This window comes from Crassostrea angulata, chromosome 9 (genome assembly GCF_025612915.1).
Source record: "Crassostrea angulata isolate pt1a10 chromosome 9, ASM2561291v2, whole genome shotgun sequence".
Classification (NCBI taxonomy): Eukaryota; Metazoa; Mollusca; class Bivalvia; order Ostreida; family Ostreidae; genus Magallana; species Magallana angulata.
In genome coordinates this window covers 26,347,541-26,361,619 of record NC_069119.1, presented here as the reverse complement: position 1 = coordinate 26,361,619, position 14,079 = coordinate 26,347,541, and the positions used below count along the sequence as shown (strand labels likewise).

The window sequence follows — 14,079 nt, the reverse complement described above, 5'->3', positions numbered from 1 at the left end:
TATTGAATTGAAACAATTCATTATTTTTATAATACAAATATTTCAAATCAATTCGTGATTTTTAGGTATAGTGTGCTGACATCATACGCAGAGGGCATTATCTTATCATTAGCTTTCTTATATGTCATGCGGTGTGTGTTTTTTTTTTAAAGAGGGTTCCTAAAATTGTCTTCATCTGTTAATTAAATGTATAAAATAACGTTGCTACGGGTTTTAAAATTAAAAAAGATATTATAATTCATGGTTGTCCTTTAAGTTTATATATTTTAGAGTTATATGCATGGGATTAAAACTCCTAATGGGATGACAGCATGAACACACTTAAAACTACAATTATTCTGGTATACATGTATATCAAGAAGTTTTTTTTGTAACTTTTGGCTTTTCTGGTTCAGTGGTTCTTTTAAAAGAGATTTTTGTGGCACCCATCCTTAAACTATTTTCTCTCTTAAATTATTAGAAACACTAAATATGTGGATATCATTTGAGGAGGGCATGCATGGCTTTTCATTTGTACAAATACTCGAAAGTTTCCACCAAAACTTTAAAAAAAATGATTCTTTGTTTCAAATTAAGATGAATATGTCCAGTGATTCATGAACACAAAATTGAATGTTTAGCTTTTTAAATGTCAACTTTAATTCAAGTAGCTATAATGATTTAATTTTACATTGTTATTTGACGTCTTCTTTATACTATTGCTGCGTAATTTGTGCGGATTATATCTCTTTAGTTAAGTTAATTAATCGAACGTAACTAAGGCTACATCGTGAGCACTTGAACGGAATGACCTCAGACTTCCACGTAGACTATAGTTACCAAGGCAACCTTTACATATTTGGAAAAGAACAATTTACATACTTTTGTTAACATTTATGGATACTGGTAATTGATTAAATGGTTCAAAAGAAGATGTAAATGTAAATATATACAATAAAATGCATTCGTGGGTGCTTCCATTCATTTGGACTATGAATAAAGCTAGCATCGCAGATTTTTTTTTTTTTTTTTTTTTTTTTTTTTTTTTTTTACATAATCCGCTAACTCTTTAAAATTAGTTAAGAAAATAAATGTATGTTAGTGAATCCTTATTTGGAAACCTGAGGATTTATCCCATTGCAAATTTATAAAAAGTAAATAGTAAAAATGTGCCTTATTTTGAGGGTGGGGCAAAATGTTTTAACAATATCTGAAATAAACGAGATATCTACATATTTGAAACCCAAGCAAGAATTGAAAAGAATATGACATTTTAAAGGATTTTTCAATAAAATATTTCCAATTTAGTGTCGATTCTCACCTAGCCGTGCCGATGCGATTTGATTAGATCATTTGCAATGACTTGAAAAAATACTCCCCGTGATAAAAGTATTTTTCGTTGATTCAAACAATTATATACCTTTTCCCAACCATATTTCGTTTAAGCTTTGAGACACCTAGCTTTTAAAACATTGCTGCATGGCATAGCCATTGACGGCTGAGTTGATTATCTACACCTCGATCATCATTGCTTCAACATGAAATTAAACATTCTGAATATTTTTTAATTGAAGTGACTGAAATGTATAGTTTATTCAAGTAGAATAATTTAATCATTATTTATACGAGTATACGAAAAAAAAACCATAAACGAAGTTGGTGAGCCATCGTGAATCATATTTCCCAGGTATGAATGGCTGGACCATCCTTAGCAGGAGGATATTCATGCGGCAGGAGTACTATATACTAGACAGGGCATTTAATATGAATGACAAACTGTTACATTTACAATATACGATTATACATTTCAAACCAACAACTGTCATTAAGACAGATATACGTATTAATTGAAAGGCGTCAAATTTCTTATTGTAAAAAATAAAAAAACAAACAAAGAAAAAAAAACAAAAGAAAAAAAAACAAACAAACAAAGAGAAAAAAAAACACTATTTTTTTTTTACCTCCCCAAGTCAAAAGTTTTTGGTCTGGACCAAAAACGCTTGGCTGGCGAGGATGCTACATGTATTTTTGTGTTATTACATTGATTTATTTCGTAAAATACCTTGTGGATAGTGCTCATCAATATTTCATACGACTCAACATTTTTTTCTCTGTCCGCGCAATCTTATTACAAAATAACCCATGTTTTTTTTAATCGCGTGCATAGCTTCAAAGTTTTAAAGAACGGAAAAATGCAATTTTGATTAGAAAGCTCAACTTGGATAAAACCCGGCTATATTTTGCTTACTAATTTTACCTACGCCGCGATAATGGAATGACTAAAGACCCTAAATGAACCAAAATATGGTTTTGTTAATCCCTTATTGTTTTGATAATATTTATCATATATATCTAATATATGACAACCTTTAATGATATAAAATGTAATTGACGTGAAATGTTTTAGATTTTTATGAATTAGATTTTCAAAAGTGTATTTGAGTTGTTTTTAAAAAATTGAAAAAAATTCTTCAATTAGTAAGATCTTTTGCAGCCGAAGCGACGCAGTGATGGCCCGGCTCTTTCCTTCATCAACTTTTATTATGGTAAGAAAGGTAACTATGTTTTATTTGCATGAAACATTGCAACATAATTAACTAACATTTATCAATTCACTAATGAATTATTCTTCCTCTCACCCCCCCCCCATCCCCACCCCCGACGGGTCGACCCCCGACAAACACACAAATGAAAAATACATTCAAACGCATAGCGATTTATTCAAATTATTGTTGAGCACTAGTCTGACTAAAGCCAGTCCCTGCTAATTTTTTCGCTTATTTGACATATGTACAGTTTATTTATCATTATATCTTTCATAATCAAATGATTTACTGTTATATGAGTTACATTTTCCAGGTGTGTTATTCCACCGCAAGCCCACTCAGCATGCTCAGTATGAAATGTTAATTTTATGCAACAACTTTTGGTTAAGAAGTTTTTCTATATGTGTATATAAAAAAGATAGTTTGTAAGATTGATCACCAAGAAGTTTTGGATATATTGAGGGATCAATCTCCGTAACAGTACGGTTCCAGAAAAAATTGTTAACCAAAAGTTGTTGCATTACACCTATTCTAATGCGGATTTGTATCAAAAATTTCAAAATCAAAAATTTTGATTTTTGGCGCCTAAAATTTATATCCCATTTGGGCTATTATATCCTAAACGGGTTATTATATCCCATTTGGCGAAATGGTCCCAACCTGTATAATACCGATGTTTTGAAGTGAGAACACCCTTGAATACAAAGCATTGAGGCTCAGTGGTAATAGATATGTAACATATGTTAGAAAATCAGTTAAAAATAAAAGTTGAACATATGGGTTTTGAATTTTGGAAAATCATTGAGACATTGGTCATAATTAAAAATTGATTGGGATGGGTACAAGTATAATTGTATTTATAGAAAAGCTATTTTATCTCAACATGCTCAATATATGTGATTATATAGAATATTATTATATGGAAAAATCAATTTAAGCAGCTGCAATGGATATTTTCAGCAAGAGTTAAATTAAGAAACTTTGATAGCATTGTCAGTTTGTTTTATATGACTTCAATCTACAAAAAAAAGAAGTCTCGATGGAACAAGATTTAAGTTTTTCTTATAAAATATTTTTAGATAGCTAGGTTTATATTTTGAATTCAAATTCCTCAATTTTTTTTCAACAAAAGAAATCAAATGACAAGTTTGCATGCAAAATTGTATGCCCTTCTTGGCATCAGGGGAATTTGAAACTATGTGGCACATGACGTAACGGGGAGTAAAGTAGGACTTTTAAATGATACGATATAATTGCGTTCTAGTTTCCATAGGGAGTAAAGTAAGACTTTTAAACGATATAACTGCGTTCTTCCATGACTATATGACAAAATGACATTTATTTAACAGAATTTCAATTTGAATTTGATTGATGAAGCAGAAAAGTTATAATTTTTAGAACTTTACTTAGCTACATTAAGCTTAAAAAGTATATTGAAAAAAAAAAAGGAAAATGAGGTAGTTTGTAAATAACGCTCCTTAAATCATGGTTTAGCTTGAAACGTACAATTTAGTTAAAAGTATTAACATTTACATGTATATATATATGTACACCTTATGTACTTTTTTTTTAAAGGGACTGGGAAAAAAATCCCAAGTTAAAATATTGAATCAAAGTCTTACTGTACAGGTAAATTAAATCTTGACCCCAATTAAAGCGATAAAGGAAAAATGCTCTCTCTCACTCTCTCTCTCTCTCTCTCTCTCTCTCTCTCTCTCTCTCTCTCTCTCTCTCTCTCTCTCTCTCTTCTCTCTCCTCTCTCTCTCTCTCTCTCTCTCTCCTCTCTCTCTCTCTCCTTCTCTCTCTCTCTCTCTCTCTCTCTCTCTCCTCTCTCTCTCTCTCTCTCTCTCTCTCTCTCTCTCTCTCTCTCTCTCTCTCTCTCTCTCTCTCTCTCTCTCTCTCTCTCTCTCTCTCTCTCTCTCTCTCTCTCTCTCTCTCTCTCTCTCTCTCTCTCTCTCCTCTCTCTCTCTCTCTCTCTCTCTCTCGTATATATTCATATTTCACCAACTTGAATGAATATTTTTACAGACCGTCAGGATTAAACTAAATCTCAACCTGTGTTCCATTTCCTGACCTTTTTAAACTCAGCCGGTACACGTTGTTTTACATGCGACACTACTGAAGCTAAATTTATAAAAAGAATTTAATTATAAAAAGAAAATTGAAAAAAGTCATGCATGGTTTGTTCTGGCCTGGTTCATGCCATGCAGGTATTGACCTAGATTAAGACCTCCATTGTGGTCACCCATGGACGAATGAACTTTTGCTCTTCCAGCCTGTTACTTAATGAGACTAAGTACATAGCTAGTATAGATATTCTTGATGTAAACAAGGAAAGCGTGTGACTGACGGATGTGTAACTCGTTCAGCATTTACTACGACTCCGCTTTTACTCTGACAACAGTGTGTTTCTTTACTTATATGTGGTGAGTTTCTATACTGTCAATAGGTAATTTTGAATCATAACATTTATTTTTTTTTTTACACCTGTGTATGTCCATTAAGTACTTATAACTAGGTCGTCTGTATATTGTTTGATCAAATGCCGGTCGCTTTCTTTTTAAAGACTTGTACGGGTTAAAGTTATGAAACTGAAGTTTATTCATCACTCAGGGGTGTTGGAGCATCTACTCGCATGCGTACATCATATGATTTGCAAGATTTCTAATAATTTTCAAAGATCACTGAGGTTTTTATAATTTATCATATATAAGTCTAAAAAAAAATCATGTGTCTTAATAAGTGGGCCCTGATTAATAAAAATGTGTTTACTTATGAATATAATGTAACACTTGGTGTTAACCCAATTGTAAATTGGAAATAATAGAATCATTTTAACAGGAGCTTAGACTTTGGGTAGTTGTGTCAAACAGTAATGTGGCATGTCTATTTCATTGCTGGCCACCAAGCTTTGGCTCTTTAAAATCAACGAGATTTGTCTGGCTTTTGAGCTAGTGTCATTTTTAACTTGTTTTGACTCAAGAAAACGATAGTAACATCCTGCTGAAAGTCCAAGGTCTTGTTTATAAAATGGTTCTAATATTTGTATGAACGTCTCTCGAATGTATGTCTATATATAAATGTAGCAATATATTTAATTACTGATGCATTTGTTTATGTTGTGTTAACTTTCCAGGAAATTGACGTATTAAATGAGAGGATATTGGATCACTCTGAACATCAATTAACGATAATGAACCCAAATAATTAAGAATGGGACTGCAGTAATTATCGTGTCTTGTCTGAGGTTAGTGACAGCAATGCCTATATACACACAAAGTATTTATTTGTCAGTTTCTAAACCAGTTTAACTGCTGGTTGTAACAAACAATTTTTTATATGTAAACAGTTGTGAATTTTACATGGACAACTTTTGATTCGATCAACTTATCTGAAGACTTTAGTGATCTTTTAATGGAAATTAGAAGACTGTTTTGGGTTAATTGGCCCAATTTTTGTAAAGAACTGAATAGCCCTAGGCCTTTTATGGTTATAATTAGTATTTCAAACTAGTACTCAAAAGTATTTGTTGCTCCAAATGGGAGTATACAAGCCTCTAAATTAGTGTAACATGCTTCTTTATTTATGATTATGTACTATCATAATTATGGTAGTTATAAATAGAGGTAAAACAGGACATGACTAGTCTGTCATTGTTTGTGTATATTAGTGTCCCGACTCGCTACACATTACTGTAAAACACTGTTATAGCAAACACGCTTTCAATGAATTAATGCTTACATTGCAAAGTGTGCTTTTCATTCCCCGTGTCTTTAATTACATGTTGTAAATTTTGACGGGTTACCGGTATAATGAATTATGCTTTTAACGAAACAAAATCAGCCGTCCCTGGCAATTCGTTAAGTATATTAAGCGTGTTTTGCCTGTATATACGTCGTTTACATTCATGTTGCAATTTAACATACATGTGTGTACATGCATGTATTAAAATATTTTTTAAAAATTTGTATAATATTGTCTCCCAACTTACTGAAAAACGTAGCATTTTCTCGTAATTCTACAATTGCTAACCAATTTTCTTTTCAATTATTTTTTAAAAATGGCTCAATCAATCAAAGCTTAGCTTTGACCCTATTTTAAATTTATTTCTAGAAGTTGAAAAGTTGACCTATTGTAAAACTCAGTGGTTGGGTGAAATCTAATACCAGCCACTGTATGAGATTAAGAGATTTATAAGCAACCGTGATAAAGGTACAATGATATGCAAGACTGATGTATTTTTAAACAGTGGCTTTCAAGGGGCTGAGGGTCATACCACCAATAAATATCAATGAATTCAAGTACCGGTATTGTTAATGATGTCCATTTCACTTTTGATTAATCATGTACATGTAGCTTTAACCATATATTTTCGAATTTTAGCATTCTATGTAAATAATGAGAGAGAGAGAGAGAGAGAGAGAGAGAGAGAGAGAGAGAGAGAGAGAGAGAGAGAGAGAGAGAGAGAGAGAGAGAGAGCTTGCTTATAAAACACTTTTGTAATGTCTTTAGTCAAGGTGACTTGTGTTGTAAGAAAATATTCCAGTAAAATTCAAATCTTAATAAGTTTTAAATGATTTTGAAATATGTCGTGCTGGTTGGTGGTAACAGTATGACTGCTATTATTTGATTAAGACCCCTTCTGAATCAATTTTTTTTTATTTTCCCAAACCACCACCTCCTCTTGTTTGCACCTGATTCAAAATCTAGAAAATAGATGTGTGTATTGGGGGTGGTATTTTATTAAAACTATTAATAGTAATAATGGTGTTTATTCTAAAATTACGTGTAAAATAGAAAGTGGAATTCAAGTGATTTAGAACCATTTTAACAAGAGCTTGGACTTTTGGTAGTTGTCTCAAACAGCAATGTGACGTAGGCCTGTCTATTTCATTGCTGGCCACTCAGCCATGGTTCTTTGAAATGAACAAGATTTGTCAAGTTTTTGAGCTAAGACTACGCAACCAGTGCATATTTCGCTTGAAACCGCATTATTTTAATTTGTTTTGACGCAAGAAATAGATAGCTAAGCCCTACTGAAAGTCCAAGGTCTTGTTAAAATAGTATTTACGGATCACTTTCAGTGGTATCAATTATGATAATATTTGTACATATAAAGACCTGAAAACACAGGAAATTCAATTGAGACATTACAATAGGGTCACAGGAAATCTTCAGGATTTTCTTTTGCTGACCTGAAAAAAAATAATAAATGTTTCTTGCATTAAGAAACCTCCTTCATTTAAATTCTGAACTAACAGCCCATATGCTATAGTCGATCAGATTTATTAATGTTTTAACAAAGTCCTTTTCATAAATTATCCATGCAGATCTTAAAAAAATAATATAGCCACTCTGTGCTTGTGTGTCTAATTCAGCTATTATAATAAAGTTCTATATTTTGACTCTGTGTTAGGACATGAATGCGGTAAGTTATTTACGTTAACAGCGGATTTCTTATAGCTTAGGACTGTGTCTTGATATACAGTGTATTTTACAACCATGCAGTGTTAATGTTCTTTTTTGCGTCTTATTGGGGTCAGGCGTTCTATATTTTGACACTGTGTAGTTATTTAATTCGTAAATCACCCTGCGTCAGCTGCGTGAATGTGGGTTGACACATTGCATTCATTCTACTTTCTCACCTCTTAAGCCAGCTGACGTGAGGCTTTGTGTCAAAATAAAGAAAAACCCCAGCTATTCTTGCTTCATTATTTTATTTTTTATACTGAGTACCCTTCAATGAATTAACTCTTTATAGATAAACCAGGTATGATCACTGGTGTTCAATTTAGTTTAACGGTACATATTTACTGTACAAAAAAAATGTGGGAAAAAAAGGCATCAAAAAAGGTATAAAATGCGATACCAGCTAGTATATGTATTTAAGCTAAGTACAAAGTCCAACTGAAAAGGTTTATACAAACAGTGAAAATTTTTTTTTTATTTTGACTTATTATAAATCAATAGAACTAACAAATCTTATGTCAGAGAGATAAAACAAGTTTCGCTTATCTGAGACTGTTACGCAATTAAAAGGCCATGCATCCTTAAAAAAATCTTTGTTGCAATTGCCGCCAGGGGGTTTCTAAACCCAGAAGGGAGGTAGAGAATTTTTTTAATTTTTCAAACTGGAAGTTCAGCTGATTAAAAATTGGTAAGAAATAAAAATCTGAGTGAACTTCTAACTTTATATGTAAACATTGTACAATGAAAAAAAGCAAAAAAAAATTAAATATTCTTGATTTTTCGCTTATAAAATGTTATCGGGGTGGGGGGTATTTCAATGAGGCGGGAGGCAATTCCAGACCAACAATAATTTTATTTTGGCCTTATTCATATATATATTAAATGAAATATTGAGCAAGCTACAATTAGTGAGTGTAGCTAAATTTTATTCTCCTAGGGTGAGAGATGGAGAGATGGAAAGATTCTGTGTCTTTATTAATATCAAAGAAAAAAACCATGCATTTAGCTTGATGATCAAATTATTTTTCAATATATTTTTTTTCTATAACATGTCAGTAAAAAAAACCAATTTGTATACATATAGCTCTGATGTGAAAATTTTCAAATCAAATTGAGATACAAATACATTCATGTACAGCACTGTATGTGCTAAGAAACAAAGTAAAATTATCCTGCCTTAAATAACTAAGTACCGGTACGCTGTCTACAAGTTTCAGTTTGTATGATTCTGATCGAGTCTGCATGTGCCAGACCACTCATGCTTTGAAGTTGACTCACAATAGTATTCGCAATGTGAAAAGGGTTTGTAAAAGGAAATAATTTTATCTGGGTCAATTAACTTTGACAAACCAATTTTAAGTTTCTATAATTACGTACATCAAATTTATATGTTAAACTTCCCTTTGATTGCTAAGAACTTGTATACTAAAATGGGTACACATGCACTATTTCATGTATTTTGTATTTATCCTCTTTTTCTGGCATTCTCATTTTTTTTATCTGTGGCTATGTAAATGAATTTTACATTCGTAATTCGAGAAATTACAAATACATGTAAATGACATAATTGTAATAGATTTTAATAGTTGATATTTGGGAGCTAGATGGGTGTCTGAAATATTCATTTACTGCATGGTTTGGGTATTTTTTAAAAAAAATGTTAAATTTCTCTTCCCTCACTCCCTAAAAAAAAGTGAGCAAAATAGATTTGCTTTTTTTTTTTTTTTTTGGTAGATTATTACGCCGCATTTTGTTTCCATTCCAGTTTCTCACCTCTGTTCTCCATGTAAAGGCCTAGGCAGGCGGTTATGATAAAATTGATGTGCATTCATGCATAAATCATGGATATATAAACATGCTTTAGCACATTAATATCGTAAATTTTCAAGAGCTGGTTTAAAATCATACTATACATATATACATGTATTAGTGACATTGTGTGAATAATAATAACTTTGTGGAAAAAATGCTGGGAAAACCGATTATTGTGAACTTTTAAAGATAAATACATGTATATGCAGCAGTGAGGAATCAAACTACCGCATGGTAATGATACAATTTATTTAATACTCTTATTAAGCTTTTTGATATAATGGGGTTTCATCGATAGTCATTCATTTAATGAAAATCAGAGTTTGGCCTACACTTTCTAGGATACATTAATTCGTGGACTATTATGAAACCATTAAATGGAGAAATATTAATGTGTTATAATAGAAATTGCACTTTGATGAACAGTGAATTCTGTGAATCAACTCATCAAGGAAAATCCACAAATAATTGGTATTTAACAAATATTGAAATCAATTACAACAGAATCTTAACTTTTTTTTAATGTAAAATCAGATATAAATTTAAAGAAATTTAAAAGAGATAGGATGAATGGGAGAATTTACCGCAAATTGGATTAAGCTTTTATATTGACAGAATAAACGGATAAATGTTAACTGATTTATTACATAGAATTGAAAAAGGGTAGAGTAGTGATGTCTCTATATATAAGAAGCCAGACCTCACATTCCTTAAGAGACCTAATACTTACTCATAAATCAAACCTTATAGATACTAAAGACCTACACGTAAGAAGATAGTCTCCCTTGTATGTTGTATGACATTTAGTTTTTTCATAAAACATTTGTAGGAATTTTAATTAAGGTAGGTTAGCCCTTTAAATAAGCTCATGCAATCTGAACGGTCGTCACTGAGTTTGAGCCTCATGAGTTGTGGCCATTCCTCCTCTTCTTTTACAAGTGCTAATATTTATAGATTCCTTTATCTATATTTTTTTTTTCACTAGACCTATATAAGGATCAGGATGATGTAATTTCTTGTTGTTTTTTTTATTTGCAGGGAAATTTTCCTAAGCACCATGAAGAGTTGGAATTTAGAACATAGTGATTCTGAATCATCAGTCTAATAGGTGGAAATTCAGCCGCAAAGTTTAAGATAATATTGAAATTAGTGTTTGTGTGCGCAATTTGCCAGCTAGTGTTAACTAAGCTATATTTTCATTATTATAGCACTTCTGACGATTAGATTAGAATTGTTACGGCAAGTTCTACATAAACACTATATGTAATTATATATACATTATTATATACAAGTGTCAAATCTGGGAGATTTTTAATTGATATTTAAAAAAAACAAAAAACAATGGAGCAACAAAATACGACACTAACAGCTAAAGACATCCAGATGGATGAGAAGATTCCGATTCAAAACGGAGAGCACGTCCACCAAAACGGAGAAAGCGGGAAACAAAATGGAGTCTCGGAAAACGGAGTGCCTGCGGAACCCAAGAAAGGCCAGGCCACGGTTACGATAAACCCGGAGGTCAAAGTGAGGACGGTGAATAAAGAGAAACAGAAGGAGAAAGTTCAACAAATCGGGTTCTTTACTCTGGTCAGTACTTGACTTTTATGATAGTAGATTTATTATCGAGTTTATTATCTAGATGCATCACTCTTATTAAGTACTAGCAGTTATATGGCATTGTTAACGTTATTTTTAACTCCTATCTGAATGTACATATTACATAGTTATATCCACGGTTATATATAAGTTTTTACACCAAGACTCATGTATTATATACATTCAAAGTTAGTTGCTCCCCATGTGAGTTTAGTTTCATATGAATTTTAGGTATCGGGCACTATTGCCTATGTATATATAGACACATGAATGCAGCAATCATTGAACTATCTAAAAAAATTGATGAAATTTACAAAAAATTTCATACGTATGTGTTTTAAATTACTATCAGTCTGTAATGTAGAATAAGTGATTAACAGATCTATAATGAAATGTCCAAAGCACATCCAAGAGAGATAACTCTGGAAAAACTGAGTAGAATGTATATTATGTATAAGCAGAAAATTTCCTGAATTTTCAAAGAGCTGTTGAATATAAATCTAAACATAAAATCTAGTAAAACAACTTAATTGGTTACAGCGAAGAACATGCAAGCTTATAACAAATTCACACTTACAACTTCAATCTTGTAAACGTATTACGATCTTATCAGATAAAACAAATTGCATTGATAACAAATCAAAATTTCCTATCCATGGTGCTTTGTTATGACCATGTTTCGTAGTACTGATGCAGATGGACAGAATATATTAAAGGGGAATAAGAGAAAAGAGACCAGCTAGGGCTCAATTTTTACAAAATAAGCCTTAAATCTTTCCGATGTCATGAATTTTATAGATATATTAATGGCCTACTATCGTGTTGTCAGAGAAAATGAAATGTCTAAAGCGCATTCAAGAGAGATAACTCTGGAAAAGTATTCCATCAGAATTTATACATTTACAAGTTTTAGGTAGCCATTGTCAAGCATTTGTAAGTTATTTGATGCAGGTCATAGCTCTTTTGTAAAATGCAGCCATGGACATAATAATTTAAGATAATGATGATCTTGGGTATTTTTCAGTTCCGATATGGGAGTCTGTTTGATAAGATTATTTTGGCCGTGGGGATATTGTGCGCCATGGGGACGGGGTGTGCCACGCCCATCAACTTCTTTGTGTACGGAGATCTGGCCAATTACTTCATTCTGTACGACATCGCCAAGGGAACGAACTTCAGGTAGGGTCAATTTATCACTGTTACAATTTACACTTATTGCTAAACTATGGTTGTTTTATAATTCAATATGGATAAAAGTACATTTGATTCAAAATCAAAATATAATAACCCTCTTTTTTTTTTAAATTTTAAAAATTTTAATATCATGAATATGGCTGTGTTGTTAATTACTGTGGGTACAGTTAAGCTGATGTGACATATATATACTGCTATTGGAGAAAAAAAGAAACTTATTTTTAAATGGCATGCATTTTCCTACAGGACTGATTTTAAAAATTCCATCATGATCATGTTAGTTGTGGCAGTTCCTTACAAACAAAAAATTAATTTTTTGGTCTTATATTTTTACTTAATGTTTTGCAGTGACACCAACTTGACCACGCTAGTGAACCGTGAAGAGCTACTGAAGAGTCTTGATATCTTAGACATTGCAAAGGAGCATGCCCTGTACTTCTGTCTGATCGCGATTGGAGCCTTCACCCTCGGTTTCACCAGCATCTTCTGTTTCACTGTGTCCGCAGAAAGACAGATCCGGGTCATCCGGAAGCTTTTCTTTCGCTCCATCATGCGCCAGGACATGGAGTGGTTTGATACACACGAAAGCAGCGAATTAAGCACACGGTTTTCAGAGTAAGAATGCATGCAGAGTTTTGTAAAAAGAAAATTTGCATTTAAACAGTAAAACAAATGTATTTAACTAAAAGACAAATATTTACTTGTAAAATATGACCAAGGGCTCTTGAAAAAATTGGAAGTGTGATAGTCAGACCACTTTCATTGCATGTGTTGAGTGTCTGATAGCTCAGTTGATATACAGGGTTGTCTCTAAAAAATTGAAGTTTAAGAAAGAAATAAAATGGTAGAGGGGGGTCTAGGACCTGTGTACAAATCCTGGTCTAGCCCATCATTATTTCTACCATCCCATCACATAAGCAACTCTTTTAACATTTTTCATGTTAATTTCTGGGTGTTTTTTTTCCAGAGATATGCATTTGATATATGACGGCATGGGAGACAAGATAGCCACATTTTTCCAGTGGACGACCACATTTGTGGTCTCTTTCGTCATCGCGTTCATCTCTGGGTGGAAGCTGGCCCTAGCTACCGTTGCATTCTGTCCCCTCATCATTTTAATCGGTGGGACATTGACCAGGGTAAGGGATGTGTACTATTCTGGTTTTTTATCATTTTAAGTTGAACGCCCATATATCAGGGTTTTTGTTGTTAAAAAGTGAGAATGTTTGACAAAGTACTTTATAAACAATAGAACAATTTGTATTGGTTGTACAATTTTCAAAAATTTGTTTATCCTTGAAACTTTGTATTACAAAATCAACAAATTTGGTGCCAACAGATATTATTTAAACTTTAGTGTAGATACATTAAAGTAAAGATAAAGCCAGTGCTTATATTATGAATTCATAATTGTTTATGCAAGTTTTATTCTCACAAGTCACAACAAAGTATTATAACTCTTTTGTTAACATTTCATCTT

The 14,079-nt window shown here is 32.3% G+C and overlaps 1 protein-coding gene across 4 annotated transcripts in view; it reads left to right on the top strand.

Annotated features, from left to right (window-relative positions):
• Positions 1-2,478: 2,478 nt before the first annotated feature.
• The window catches only part of LOC128163825 (ATP-dependent translocase ABCB1-like), a 30,079-nt gene continuing 18,478 nt past the window's right edge, over positions 2,479-14,079 (top strand). For 2 of the 4 annotated variants that reach the window (XM_052827493.1, XM_052827491.1), the window contains exons 1-6: positions 4,711-4,951; positions 5,662-5,772; positions 10,845-11,396; positions 12,430-12,584; positions 12,948-13,214; positions 13,567-13,738. In XM_052827493.1, coding sequence (XP_052683453.1) covers positions 11,148-11,396; positions 12,430-12,584; positions 12,948-13,214; positions 13,567-13,738 — 843 coding nt within the window. In that variant the 5' untranslated portion in view covers positions 4,711-4,951; positions 5,662-5,772; positions 10,845-11,147. Of the gene's footprint in view, positions 2,526-4,710; positions 4,952-5,661; positions 5,773-10,844; positions 11,397-12,429; positions 12,585-12,947; positions 13,215-13,566; positions 13,739-14,079 lie in introns of those variants that run through there. The other 2 variants (XM_052827492.1, XM_052827494.1) reach the window with 2 other exon arrangements.